This window comes from Astatotilapia calliptera, chromosome 2 (genome assembly GCF_964374335.1).
Source record: "Astatotilapia calliptera chromosome 2, fAstCal68.1, whole genome shotgun sequence".
NCBI classification, from domain to species: Eukaryota; Metazoa; Chordata; class Actinopteri; order Cichliformes; family Cichlidae; genus Astatotilapia; species Astatotilapia calliptera.
Genome location: NC_137423.1, coordinates 36398507 through 36413989, shown reverse-complemented (window position 1 = coordinate 36413989; position 15483 = coordinate 36398507). Strand labels below are relative to the sequence as shown.

General features: G+C 40.4%; 1 protein-coding gene across 10 annotated transcripts in view; it reads left to right on the top strand.

The window, feature by feature from the left end:
* Positions 1–15483, top strand: part of diaph2 (diaphanous-related formin 2) — a 370107-nt gene that overhangs the window by 314984 nt on the left and 39640 nt on the right. For 6 of the 10 annotated variants that reach the window (XM_080308461.1, XM_080308468.1, XM_080308459.1 and 3 more), the window contains 2 exons: positions 5413–5505; positions 7320–7385. In XM_080308461.1, the coding sequence (XP_080164587.1) occupies positions 5413–5505; positions 7320–7385 (159 nt within the window). Of the gene's footprint in view, positions 1–5412; positions 5506–6866; positions 7386–15483 lie in introns of those variants that run through there. The other 4 variants (XM_080308474.1, XM_080308486.1, XM_080308483.1 and 1 more) reach the window with 3 other exon arrangements.

The following is a 15483-nucleotide window of genomic DNA, read 5'->3' as shown; positions in this document are numbered from 1 at the left end:
GGAGGGTTTATTTTTGTTTTTGTTTGTTTACTTATTCATGCATCCAGCTATTCGGGGCATCGCTAGGGCTTTCGTTCCACCACAGAATGCAAATCGCCACGGCGGCTAATCCACTTTCATCTCTCCCTTGTCGACATCCAACTTCTTTGCACGTTTCCTCCAGTCTCTCGTAGTCAGGGCAGTCATCCTTTCAGTGTGTGAGATCAAGCCTGCAGTGACCAGGCCAGCCTACCATTTCTCTGTACTTTATGCATGTCAGCACAATGCACCGTTCACCTTCCACCCACCTTTAGTAACTGCGAGACGTTTTTCTGGATCTGAGTGTCTTCCTTACTTACTTTCCCCTGACCCTGGCGCCAAACAGGACCTCACAGCACAAGTTAAGTAGTAGCAAGACTGGCATTCCTTCTGGAATGGAGAGTTGTGGGAGCATCCCTAATTGAGTTAGAGAGGACATGAGTGGCTTTGCTCATTTAGTTGTTACAGTAAAACAGTCCAGACCAATCAGCAGGCAAATTTTCTTTTGTATTAGCCGGTTTACCCTTCAATTCCCATTTGTCCTCCTTTCTTTTTTCATTCTTCATTCAAGTGGAACTAGGAAGCTTGCACACACTTATTAAAGACTACGGCCATTCTGAAAAGTTTCTCAGATTATTGTGCCAAAGCTTTCGTCACGGCAGCGATACTGCAGGGATATGGTAACAAAAAAGGGTCAAAACAAAAAGAAAGATGTCTAACAGGTGCACGATTCCTCTCCTTTGGGCGTTTGTGTTCTCTGCGGCAGTAATGCTCTTTGTCTGCCCTCTGCTGTGGCAGGAGGGCAGGTGGGTGAGTAGAAGGGGTTACTGTGCTCAAAGCTAGCTAGTTAGAGAGCAGGCAGCAGGGCAGTGAGAGGAAGGGGGTGTTGAGTAATGCAGGTGGTTGCTGGCCGAGCCTGAATTCAGGTGTGAAAATAACACAAAACCAGGTGCATGCAAGTGAGACTGGAGAGATGAGATGAGATTAAAAGAAAGTGTGGTTGTTGCCTCTCCACCTGGCCATAAAGCAGAAACCCACCCCCCTCCACCGAGGCTTTTGTTTCACGGCTAATGGTCCAGGTTAATTGCACAGGTGACTTTCTGTGGGGGAACAGATGGGCTCAAATGTGTTCAAAAACAATCCCAGCAAGCAGAAAACAACTAAGAATGAGTTGTTCCTCTCCTCTTTATTCTTCCTTTCCCTTCTAATCTTGTCTACTAAAGTCATGAAGGGTGACTGCAGTGAGGTTAAACTCTCACTGTGTTCTTCTCTCACAGTGGGTTCAATTCATCAAGCACAAGGCCGGTAAGCTCTCATTAGATCTCATTACAGTGCAAATGAGCCTCAGGAATTTGCTAGTGGAAGGATAGTAGTGGATAATAGACAGCTCTCCTATGCCTTATGTTGAGAGACTTTGATTAGAGCAAAGTATTTTAAGTGAATAGAAATTTAGAGGATAGTGGAAAAAAAATACGATTGATTGAAATACATAAATAGCTTTTTTTGTTTTTGCTGACCAACCTGTCGTACTGGTGCATACGGGATATCATAATTTGCCATTATATCAGAAATCCATACTTGAAGCCAGAAGCTTTTTAGGATTCTAAGAATTATTTGTCTCTTTCCCCTCAATGAATCATGAAGGCAGCATGTGAGCCATCAGAAATTGATTTCTCAATTGATCCACTGTGGTTTTTCTCCCCAGAAAAAAAAACATGCAGGGGGTGACAGAAAGCAAATTGAATTTATGAACAGGCATTGTTGACACTCCTGTGTAATTATAGCAGTGCCATGCCTTTGGTGCATGGTACATGTTTCTCTTTCTCTTTTCTGTTTCGAATAATTATGCTTCGTCACATTTTCAAGGTGACAGCTGTTCTTTTACATTGCAGTGCATATTTTGAGTGTTGTAGATGACTGATTCTAATTGGCCTAAGTTAAAAATAGATGTTTTTTTGTTTAGTTCGTGTACATTATGTAAGCTTTTTAGTTCTAATTGGTCATTGACTGACAAGTGTTCTGAAGCAGGCGTCGGTGATACATTGGATTTCTGCAAAACTTGCAAGAACCATATCTCAGTTAATTCATCATGAGCATCCACGTCTGAGTCTTTCTCCCTCTTCCTACCTTTACATTCCTCATGCTGCTTTTGTTAGTAGAACATATACTTGCTTGTGGCTATACTAATCTGCAATAAACATATTTATTTAGCTACTAAACAAATGTGAAACAGGAATTTGTATCACATGAAATGTGAGTCCAGGCTGCAGTATATGTTTTAGAAGTGATTAAAAGTAAAAAAAAAAAACCTAGCCACAAAGTTTTGAAGAAGGCTTTCACACCCTCGTGTCTTGCCTTGCTCCACTAGTCCATGTCAATAATCCCACCCCACCTCTTTACTTTGGTTCCCAGTGCTGCCTTCTGTGGGTGGACTTTGACTGTGTGTTCTTCCTGATCCTTCTTAATTCTTTCATTTGTTATCTTATGCTTACATAATAGTACATAATCAAGGATACGCTTGCAGTATCTCTGCTCATCCTTTTCCTATCCCTCCCCTACCTGCCTTTACTATTATCAAAGTTAAAGTGCCCCTGGGATTGGTGAATGATACTTTTCTTACTGAAGGTACTTTTTTCTTAGTGAAATAATAATCTTACAAGTTTAGTTTTTATCCCAATCCTTCTGACACCGCATTGCTCTTTCTATCCCTCCTAATTATAAAATGTGATAGTGCTGCTTGTAAATATAAGAGCCAATCCCTAGAACTCAGTTACAGTTGGCTCAGCTTCTGGGGCCAGCTACTACCTGATATCCAGGTAAAGTGAGGTAAGCAGGATCAAAGAAAATAAATGGAAACAGTAGATCATCTCTATCTGGGAGGTAAAGTTTCATAGCTTTGGTTGTGATCTTAAAGATTTAACTCTTTAAGAAAATACCTAAAAGTGTAAAAGCTGCCACCATGTTCCACACTTCCAGAAGCTTTAATAAGATCATTAAGGACCTCGGGGCTGTCTGTTAAGGTGTCCGCATAGGTGTTTCATCACTGGAAGGGTTTGTCAATGTCTTGGGTCTTAGCCCATCTTAACCCATTTAGAAAGCAATTTCCTGTGAGCAGAGGGGATCTTTCCTCTTGAGAAAGATCTGTGGGCATAAAAGGTTAGCTTTTCTGTAATTCCACACCATGCAGTGTACCAGAGCTGCTAATGAGAAGCAGATGAATATTTGCCTTAGGTTTAACAGCTCAAAATAAGATGAGTGAATTGCAGGAATAAGGCAGAAATATCTGCTTAAGTGGCCAATGTTACAGTAAGCAATGGAGAAAGTTTGCTTTGAGGATTAGTGGAATAAGTGTAGTCAAATAATGTGCAGTTTTCTCCCCGAATAAATGCTTACTTTGTCTTTGCAGATTTGTAGAATATATACACCATGTGTATGTGTTAATAAGTTCAGACAGTCTGAAGGCTCAGTTGGGAGAAGTTCTTGGTGAGGCAAAGACCTGCTCAAGTTTAAGCTTTGGACAGCTTAGGACATAGTTAATTGAACGCTGTGAAGTAACTGGGGAGAACGCTTCCCATTTTAGTCATTTTGGTTCTTTCTGTCTGCAGTCCTCTCCCTGAACCTCCGTCTTCTAGGGCTCCAAAGTCCTGGCCATTACAAATGATGAATTGTGCTACAGTTAAGCTAGAAGTAGGACGAATTGATCAAAGTGTCAGGTGCCCCCTGTGATGTTTAGGTCTCCACGAAGAAGGCAGTGAAGAAGGAGCTGTCAAAAAGTTTCTTGTACCACAGTGGTTGTAGATAAATGTTTACCTGCCACTTAACACATTGTGTCAGACTCACAGTGTGTCCTTACTAGCCTACATAAGAACGAGTACCTAATGATCTTGGGATTTGATATAGTTATAGAGGCTGCAAGTTGTTCAACATATTGTTCTCCAGGTCCACAGGAGATGAAACCCATGCTCCCCCTTTTTAACCGACGAGCTTGCTATCTGAGGTGTAGTGCTGCAATTTGAGATAAGCACTACTTGGCGCAGCTTTGGTTTTGTTCTGATAAAGCTGGTCTAATTAAGCTTGATTTAATCAGGATTGCTTTTAAGCACAGCACACAGTTGGAACAGATACTTTGATTTCAAAGTAGCCCTTGGGAAGAACTTGAGGAAGAAAGAGAAGGAATGAGATAGAGAGTAAAATTAGTGAGTACGACTGAAGAGATGCTTTTTTAAAATTAGCATAAGACATGCTTCTATTCTTAGTTGTACTGTCTTCTTTTACTTCCATGAATGATTGCAGGTGGGATGGTTTACTGCTGAAGGACAATAACAAGAAACATGTACAAAGTATTTGTGTACCAATCCATGTCACTATGTTTTGTTCATAAATTCAATTTGCCTGAGTGTTGTGTACACACAAATAACGAAAGATTGATCATCCTAGGAGTTGGAAAAGTACCAGTTGTCTCCACTTATTTTTGAACATTTCCCTTCATCTGAGCGCAGTGCAGAAATAAGATGCCTGGACCCTGATGGTAAACACTGGGAAAGAGCTAGTTCACTCATATGCGCAAAAGAATTGATGACCGAGTCTTCAGCTCCACAATAACTCACCCTAATGATCCTAGTTTAAAATAATGTCTGTTCTGGACCAGAAAGATAAAAATGGTGCCCCTCTGACTCATTAGTATCAGGGCGTAAAGATAGATGACCCAGATATAGAACCTAAGCCTCTTTCTGAACCCAGTTTCCATTGAGTGGTATACTGCATGTGCACAGTATGTCCACAACTACTCATAGTCTTGGCCTTGTGGACATTTTAAGTGTCTTCTACCTGTCCCGTCAGCCATCCTGGCTGCCTCCACTCCTCTTATTTCGTGGATCCACACAACAGCTGGAATGGTGGACGAGGGGAATGTTTTTCGAAGGCCAGTCCCTGTGTCATTGACTAAACAAGACAGAGCGCTCGGGTATTGAGCGACTCCACACTAAATCTTTGTAAAGAGCACTTAGCTCCCCTGCGTTAGCCACAGAAAGAATATCTGTCAATGACCATCACCGGATGCTTTCATCCTGAGGCTCCTCTAAACTCTAAACTAAACTCTTAAGTGTATTTTCCTCCTCCCCAGCTGTTTACTGAAAAAAAGGCAGGCTTCAGTGACAGGCCTCTGTCTCAATGCTCTTGCACTTGCAGGGATTGTTTATAGCTTATTCAGGAATAAAGCACTCTTTTATTGTGATATATGGTGACCTGTAGTCAGAGAGCACCCACAACACGATGCCTAAAATTAGAGCCATATAGTGTGTCATACAAGTGTGTCTGTAGTTATTATGCACTTTACTATGATAATGTACGAGCTGTAGCATAACATTTGTGCTTTTCTTATGTGCTTTCTCCCAGAGGGAGACGAAACCGGTGTGATGGATTCCCTGATGGAGGCTCTGCAGTCAGGGGCCGCCTTCCGTGATCGGCGAAAACGGACACCACGCAACGGTAAGACAGACTGCCGACTGACAAAATACTGTATTTAGGTGCCATTGTGCACTTTTTGTTGTTTCTGTCAGTTTCACTTGTCTGCAGAAAAATACTTGTCCCTTTAAGTTGGTAATAGCTTTCTTGCAACACTGCTGTCTATCATTTAAATTAAACGTTTCTGTGAAAGTGCCGTTCATTCACCGCCTGTACCCGTGTGCGACTGTTTCAAGGATTCATTGCACAGATACGGCATTGATACATGTAGAAACATATGTACATATAAACAGAGGGCACAGAAAAAAAAGGGAGGCATGTGTCCTGGTGTAGGTCATTAGAAATTTATTGCCCCTTTCCCATTCATGAAGCACTTAACAGTAGGGCCGAGGCTGATTTAGAGAAATCCTGGTGCTAATGTATTCCATTCTGCCATGATGAATAGGCCATGCCCAGAGGAGTACCACCTAGTAGGGGCGCAAGGGTCAATTGATATGCAAGTCAGAGCTCTGCAGAAGAGTCACAGGTGCTGCTGTCTTCACACTGGCAATCATATTAGGAAAAAAGAAAGGAGAAAAAAAGACAGTTGGCTGGAGTGGATGATTGTGCTGTAGATGTTGAAGAACAGTAAAACAAGGATATATTTTAAAGGCAGACCAGAAATTGTTTTGTTTATATCTAAAAAGTACATTTTAGGTTGTTTTTCCCCAATATTTACATTTACAGACATATTTGCAAATAAACTAATATTTGGTGCATGATTTTGTAATGCTTTATGATAGATATACTGTAATTGAATTAGAATTATCAATAGAATATTAAATATTGTTGGGTAAGTTTCGGATCATTCTTGTAATACAAAAGATGCAGTGAGTTCCTGTCGCATCTAGTCTCCCCTCAATCCAACATGCAAAGAAGCACTCTCCAGAAGGTGCATTTTTCTTCTGTACAGTCAATTGAAACCTCCTGCAGAGGTCATTAAATGAACAGTAAACACAACAGTGGCTGAAGTGCTTGAAAAAAAACGTTAAAAGCAGAACAAACAGGAGAGCAGAACAGCTGGAGTTTGTTTTTAGCCTAACACGACCTGTAGCTGCACTTCCTCTTTCTTGCATGCATAGCATTACCTTTCAGATTATCATGCAGGTTAGTTGTTGGATGAGTGCTTTACTTTAGTAGTGTCTGTCAGTGGTAGATATGAGCACCTGTCCCTGCAGTGTAAAGAGATGTCAAAATTAAAGTCATCAAAGAAAACAAAAACTGGAATCTGGAAATAGAATTTATTTTTTCTCATACTAAATAGGTATAAAAATCAGTTTGCATTTCACTGGAGTAACACTCTACCTATGTGACCCAACATCTCTCTGATTGCCCATCATCACCAGTCCGTCACAGAGAGACTGTAGGAGACAGCCAAAGCACGGGGACAGCATGCTTTCTCCAGACAGAACGGCCATGGCTGAGGTTTAATTTTTTAACTACGTTTTCCACATATAACAGACTATATAACAACAAACAAACACACCCACACTTTCTTCTTGTCTCAACAGCTATAATACTGCTCATCATTCTATAAACAAAACCTCCTCCATTCTTTGCCTGTAACGTTTTCATGCTATATTTCTGTTTGGGGGTTTGTTGTGAGCTGGTGTCTGAATGTTTGGGCAGGTGTGTTAGCAAACCTAAAGGACTTTTTGCCACACTATGGGAGTTCTTCTGCCAATATCTGAAATGTGTCACTTCTGATGCATCTTTGTCTGTTTCCCTTTTTCTTCATTTTTGCCTTCTCTATCTTCTTTTTTCTTTCTTTCCTTCCCCCCCCCCAAACATTGTTACAGGTGATCAAAGCCCTACCAGTCCAGCCCCGTGGTGGTCGGGTGCTAATTATGGTAACAGAACTCTAGGTGTGTGTATTTAACTATCATTTTAACCCAAATACCACCTTTGCTGCACTTTTCCTGGCTGCATACCTTACACATCCTTCCTGTTAAACACTCAAGCTGAGCTGGTCTACAACATGCAGAGTCCTGTGCTGAGCATTTAACCGAGAAAAGATTGAAACTGTCAGAGTTAGAAGAGTTGCTGTCACCAAAAACATGTTTCAAAATGAAATAAAAATCACAGGACCTATAAGAGAATATCATTTGCAGTGTCACATCAAGTGCATAAAATATCGATATACAATGTTATTTATATTATTGTTATTTATACACCATTTTTGCACCAGCATAGGTACAAATATCCCTAAGAAGTACAATACCAGCCCCAGTGTTTTTGGACATGAATTGACAAAAACCTGTATTATGTATATTAGAAGTAGAGATTAGAACCAAGACTTGCAAACAAACTAATCTCAGATAAAATCGGTAATTTTTAAAAACAAATACAGAAAATATTCTGTCATTCATAAGAATGTAAAAGTTGGAGCATATTTTCTTACTAGAATTAGTATTGTGTGATAAAAGGATCACATTAAACCATGCAGGAGTAGAGTAGAAAATTGAACTGGACATTAATGATTTTAATGCTGGGTGACAGCGTGAATCTTACGCTCTGTCTTCAGAATCCATATGTAATTAAATGACTTAGCCTTGCATTAGCACCTCGATCCTTAATGCACCTCGTAAGATTAATGCAACCCCTAAACGTGGCCGCACTACTCGAAGGAAGTTGTCTCAGCACAGTTCCTGTCTTATGGAGCAGCTACAGTTGTCATCTAATTTCTGTGCTCTTCCTAAAAGCCTGTTGTCACAGCATGATAGCACTTCCTGTCTTCTAGTGATGTTGAGCCAATATTCTGATGGAGAGGTCTGTGGACCTCAGTGCTTTGGTCACTCACAAGGTTTTTGTGTATTACACCTACTTTTTCCCTGAATGTCAAGCTGATGCGCAGTAGCTCACAGTGTCCTTCTAAAGGATTCTTGCTTTTTATGCTCTGCAGGCTCCCTGTATTTTTGTTGTTATTGCTGCATGTCCAAGAACCTGATACTGTGCTTGTGGATGTATCTTAAAGGTGTCATGTTGCACTTTTTGTATGCTGGTTTGTTTGTTTTTTGTTCTTTAATCACACATATCCAACAGTTATTTTGATATAACCTCTAAGTGGACATCTAAAGAGGTGAAAAAGTTTATATATGCCAAGTTAACACTTGATGTTTTTAAAGATCGTTAAACTCTTATATGGGAACAACCTAATGGTTATATTTAAGGTGTGAAAAGAACCTATTACGTAAAGTTAGGCTGGGCTCTGTGCACAACAACAGCTGTGAATGTGTTTAAACCCTGCTGTCCAGAGTGGAAGTACAGATTGGTAATACTAGAGCTCTCATATTAGCGCCACTTTGTCTAATACTTCCAAGAACATTTGGTTGACAAAGGTTTTATTTGTTTCTATGTTGCATGAATTGATTTGGAATTGTTGAGTTTCTACAAGCCTGGCAGGGTCGTAGAAACCTAACCTTGTTCATTTTATTGTGAAAGCCACTTGGCCATGCCTGTGGTACTGAATAATGATGTTGTCACAAGCATGCCCCATATGAGTAATTTCTTTAAAGTATATTAGAGTCTTGTTTATGACAGAGGGTCAGAAGAAGGATGAGAGTGGCACATTGTAGCTTCATCAATGCTACTGTACAAGCATTGCTCTATAAACATAGAAGTCAGTATAAAAGCACTTGTGAAAGTATTTTCCCTGTAACTAAATGTTTTTGCTGGAGTGATGCAGTGGTTTGAAGTGGTAAAATAGTCACCTTTTTTTCATTGATGAATGCAGAGATGTCTGCATTCAGTCTGACTTACAGTGAAAGCTTCATGAATATCATCCTTGGTCACTAACGCTTATGAAAAAATAAAGTGTTGCTAAAACTGACTGTGTTTGGACTTTCAAAAGCAAAGAATTTTCACTAAAACCACCACCACAACTCTTAACATCAATTATATGATTTGCCAAATTTGAAAGGAACTTCATAGTGCAGGCCTGCCCAATCCCGGTCCTCGAGAGCTACCGTCCTGCAGCTTTTAGATGCATCCCTACTCCAACACAGCTGAATCAAATGGTTTGATCTCTTAAGCATGCCATCATGTTTGGCAAAGGCCTGATAACAAGCCATTCATTTGATTCAGGTGTGTGGGAACAAGGATGCATCTAAAAGCTGCAGGACGGTAGCTCTCGAGGACCGGGATTGGGCAGGCCTGTCATAGTGGGATAAACCTTCACTGAGGACATCCATCTTAACTACTACTTCCTGCAAATACCAAAGGTGAAACTTCTGACACCACTGCACAATATGAAATAATATGTGACCAGTGAGATCACATAATTACAAAACTAGATACTGCCCATCTTTATTTAAAACGATTTTGTTCGCCTTGATTAACCTCCTGTTAATTTCATATTTTGTGCCCATAAATTGTTTTCTTATTTTTGGGAAGTAACCAGGATGACACTTTTCTTTATGATGGATTTTGCGTCATTACGATAAATCCCTGCCCTCCCACCAAGTGCACAGCACTGTGAAACTACTAGAATGCATTGTTTACTGACAGCTCCCTGTTTATTTATATGAAGCCCCATCCTGGTTTGATAAACTGCCGTGTGGAGTCTCTTCTCTGAGGTGATAAGAGGGGAACATTTCTTTCTAAATGTAATCAGTTGCTATGCAAAATAAGGATACCTTGTCTCATCCAATGAAAGAGGGCAATGTGTCCATGTTGTGTAACAACGTGTCTGCTTGTCTTTGGGTTGCTATTTCAGCATGTAAGGTGGGGAACTGGTGGTGTTTTTGTTTGTTTGTTTTACGTACTACAATATTTTTGCAGTACGTCAAGAATAGCAACATATTCTTCGGGTCAGTGAAGCAGTATTATTTGTGTACTATGTTTATGTGTAAATGCGGTTTCTGTCTGGCTCAGGGATGACAATCCAGTCCCTGAATTTTCTGTTAGAAAAGGTTCTCAGAACAGTTATAGCAGACATTGTGGCAAATCTATTCAATCCTGCTTGTCATGTCTGTTGTAATCTCATGCTTTAAAGCTTGATTAACCTCCTGTCATCCTTAAGCGAGCAGTGTGTGTGAGAGAGACTCCGTTAGTCATACAAGAATCTTCACTTGCGTTGAAAGGAGTTCATTTAAACCCAGCATGCTGTTCTTTGTCGTCCTTTAGGCTAAACCATACTTCAGCAGACTACCTCAAGTGTCAGGCTGAGCACAATTCTTGCCGCCGTCAGTCTTAATTACACCCAATTCCAGAAGCATTTCCTATTTCCTTGTCTCCACTTTGTGTAAGATGGAAAATCTAACCCGCGAGGCCATACTCATGTGTTATGCAATTACACCAGCCATTCCTAATTCAACACACAGAAAGTGGATGGATTGATGGAGACCAGGGAAACAATGTTGCTGTTTTGGAGTTCAGGCTCATTTCAGGAAGTTAATTTCTGAAGGTTGCTTTTCCTTTTTGGGGTGTATTGCAGCTTTTGTTTTTCCTTTTGCTGTAGTGTAATTTAAAATTAAGTTTTACTAAAAAGACACAAGTTACCATACACCTTTTTTATCTCTTATTCCCTTTCTTGTGAGACAGTTACCTGGGAATCTGGCAGGAGATTGGTGGGTAGAGAGCAGGAGCCTCTCATACATCCTGGCTCATCGATTTTCGGTCAGGGATGAAAGCCACAGACTCAGTAGGTCTTTCATACTGGGGGGCATCCCAAAAGACACATCAATCAGATTTCAAAGAGATCCAAGCCCATCTTATTTATTTACCACCTTTTCAATGTCATTACAATCCCAAACCACGGCCTCTCTCCTTTCCTTTGTCTGCCCGAGTCTCCGGCTTCACCTTCACAGGTCAGTCCATCAAAAGTTCCCTCCTCTGTTCTGTCAAGTAAGTCTCTTAAGGACTTACTTGACAGCGAACAGAGAATGATCATCTTATTTCCATTAAGAAACAGAGATGCAATGATATAAAGCTCGTCGGAGTTACGGAATTTCAGCCTAACAGTCTAATCCCTCGAAGCCCAGCAGTTAATTCAGCTGGCCAGGCCAGAGAGTGAGCTCCTTGTATGTTTAATGAAGATTAAATTATCTATTTTCTCTCATGAAATTTTTATGGCAGAAAGTGGATGAATCTGCAAAAAGGAAGGCAAATAAAAAGTCCAAAGGAAAATGTCTTTAAGATGAGGTTGGTAAAGGATATTCCAGTTTTCATTTATTTCCAACCACCTCGTGACATAAATGATGGCTAATGCATATTACGCCTCTGTTTGTTAACCACATCACCCGTATGCAGACAATCACAGTATGTTCAGGCTGGCAGCTGTTTTCTCATCTTTCCCCTGATCTGGGAGAAAGTCAGCCATTTGTTTCTTAAATTACATCACAGGAAGTGATAGTGATCGTAATTCCCTTAGCAATTAATTTGCTCACACATATGTTGTACTCATCGTTTTATCTCTCTGTGTTGTCTCTCAACCTCTCTGGCAGTTGTTCTCCTTGGCTGTTTCACACACACACCTTCAAACATGTGTGACATATCTGATAGGGACTGTTGCTGTAGGGTGCCTCTGAGTTGAGGGCTAAAGCTCTTTGCCTCCACAAGCTCCTGGCCTCCACTTTAGGGTGTTGATAGATGTTATTCATTGGGGCAGCCCTAGAGGCAATCCTAAAGGAAGTGGAGCTAACATGATTTGAGGCAAAGAGGCCCAGAAGGTGTTGGTGCCTCATACTGCAACGTGGATGGTTTAGTAGATGTGAGATATCAATAGAGCAGATGAGAGAAGAGTTCTGTGGAGACGTACGGCTTGAAATCTATCACCTGTTTCTCATAGATAAGGATATTTATCAGCAGCCAAACAGAAAAGGCAGATGGAAAGGAACTGAGGCGTGGACAGCCATTCTCGTCCTAGGACTTGGACAAAGCCATTGTCCGTCCTTTTGACCCACAGGGCATCTCTGTACACCTGATCATTTTTCACCCTCAACAGAAAACCCATCACGGAAATATAGATGAAGATTTTATGTACCATTTGAGTACCCTTGGCACATAACTGATTTGTTGCTTGACTCTGCCAAGAGAGGATGTAAAGTAAGTGAAGTGTGACATAGAGCATTTGAGAAGATAAATCAAATCTTAATAATGGCCTTCTCTTTGGACACCAGGGGTCTCTCGCCCCTGCCTCTGTTCTTAAGTACCATCTAACCCCTTTGCTGTTTGAATCACACGAAAGCTATCTGCTTGACTACAAGGTATCAACAGGGGGCTGTCCGACTGCCCTTTTGATGCCATTATCCCCTTTTACAGCTCCCTGTTTGAAAAGACTTACCTTTGCAACTTTGCTTCCGTCCCCTACGGACGTGCTTTTTCTTTCCGTTTTTTCCCTCTTCTTTTTGAAATAAAGTCAGTGATCAAGAGGCCTGAGAGCTCTTAACACTTATGTCCAGTATTGTCTTTCTTAATTAGAACAGGGTGTTGTTGAAGAGCTTCGCTCTCCTGCCTAGTGGATCATCAATGAACAACTGCAGAGGGCAAATCTGTACTAATTTATCATATTCAATAACATCCTAGAGCGTTTGCAGTGGGATGTGTGATTTCCTTGCTCACTTTCCAAATAATATTGGCTTTCAAGTATGTGGGCAGTTATGAAAGGTCACCCTAAGTGTAAATTGTCAATACTGGATCAATTTTGGAGGGCAAATGTGCTTTGGAGGCCCCGTAATGGAAAGTTTTATCTTATTTTTACCCAAGGCACATTCACACAATAAGATTGATGCCATTCATTGTTTGATGTATTCCTAATAGACCTATAAAGTTGCAGAGCTTAAAGCCAAAGGAATGCCTGTGAAAGCCAAATATAGGGGTGGCAATTGGACCATCCCACTAGCTGAAAAATTGCCCTCATATAATTCCAGTGGAATCTCATCCAACCTTATGCTTAGAGCTGAGGGATGGGAAACTTGTTTCGCATGAATTAAACCTTATTTATTGTTCATTAGGCATGCAGCAGGGCCAACTGATGATCAGCTAGAGAGCAAATAATGCGCAGTGGAATAAGATCTCGTATGGTTATGGCTTCCCTTGACAATGAGACACGGTGCCAGAATCAAATGCATCCTCCTCGCCTGTCATTTTTTTAAAAAGTCCTTAATATGATGTGGCTATTATTAAAGCGGAAGACATAATGTCCAGACGGATGTTTGCATTTGATCTGTCAGCAACTATCTACAATCTGTCAGACAGAATGAGGTGCAGATAATGTTTTACTTTCGCATGTGAAGGCTTGATGTGGTGTTGAGTAACATGGAGGTAAAGAGTGAGTTATACGAGCAATTCCTATGAATGCAGATAAAGAGAGAATGTGTCAAAGAATGGTTAATGCTCCGTTTGACAGGACGCACCAATAAAGGTATTGCAGGGAAGAAGGATATTAAAGAAATCACATGCTCTCAGCTTGACATTGCTTTCCTGCTTTATTCTTCACATAATAGTGTTACAAGCTAAATTTAACATGTTTTTCAGTAAGGTTAATTATGTCACACCTCGCCTTTCTGGAGTGCAAAAAGGTGCTCCATCGTTCTAACAATTAGAAGATGGCGAGTTTGAAGTTCTGTATTTTTAGACAATAAAGTGTATTGGATAATTAGTTCACTTACACTTCTGTTTTCCTTCCTGTGGAATAAAACTCTGTAATCAACACTTATGTTAGTTATTTAACACACAAATAGCAAAAGCTGTTATTAAATGAAAAAACAAAACTAAACGTTTGCATTCTGAAAGCAGTAAAAAAAAAAAAGATGGCAAAACCAACTGAAATATAATACAGTAAGAATAAGAATAAGAGCCTTTCATGTGTTGCAAATGAGTCGGACAAATTCTTTTTGAAACTGTTAACAGCACCTGTGCGTAGACCCTTCAGTTAACAGTAAGGGGTGTTTCAGAGCTGTGACAACTACAGTAACCCTGTCACACCATTAGTAGGACGTGCATACTTTCACTAACAAGGTGTTTTGCTTGCTTAAAAGGATGTATGCAGTAGACCATTTCTGGGGTGTGGTAATTGTTATACAGTGGTTAAGACACATTAAATGAAAAGTAATGGTCCTTATCATAATACTTTCTCAAGAGCAAATGCACTCAGCTGATCAGTCAGTTCCTATTTAAACGAGATAACACAAGTTAACATTAAGAGGATAAATAGCAGAGTGGGAACACAAAGTGATTGTATGTGGTAAGAGGTGTGGAGAAGATATAGAAAAGTGTCTGTGGAATGGATAGAGTAGGTGTACCGTGCAATGAAGGAAAAATGCTTGTAGTATAAAGTTAAAGAAAGCAAAGAGACTGAGAGAGTTAAATGACAGCACAAAGCTGAAAACGCATACCAACACAAACAAAAATGCAGTGCAATCAGCACTAATGCTTCCTACACTCAGAGAATCCCACCAGTCGAGCATGATTGTGCTTGACATGGTTCCATCACTAATGCTGACTGATGCCCATTTTCCAGGCTCTTCACATTTATTTATTTATCTGTTTATTTGTGTCAACTTTATTTATTGATGGGCCTAAAGTATATGATGGCAGACCTCCATTTGTTCATATAGGAACGTTAAGGCATTTACACATGAATGAACAGATGACTGTGAAAGGACAGAGTTCCCTTTTTTTATTTAGATTCCAGCAGCTGAAATAGCTATTCGTCTCTGGTGATGGAAAAGTGATATGCCCCATTTAGTTACTTAGCACTAATCCCAGTGGTTTAGCTGCTTCTCTATCTTTTTTCCTTCTATCGTTCATTCTTTTGACTTCTATTTGGTTAGTGTCTGATGGACGGATTTGAGTGGGGTCAAATTACTCCCTTGCCTGTGTGATTTTCTTCCACTGTATTAGTGGCAGCACTCTCAGCCACAGTGCATGCATGCAGCACATTGCTGTTGTCGTTGACCAAAAAGTACCCATGAGGGTTTTAAATGCATGCACTTTTTGAAATCACACTGTTCACATAACCTC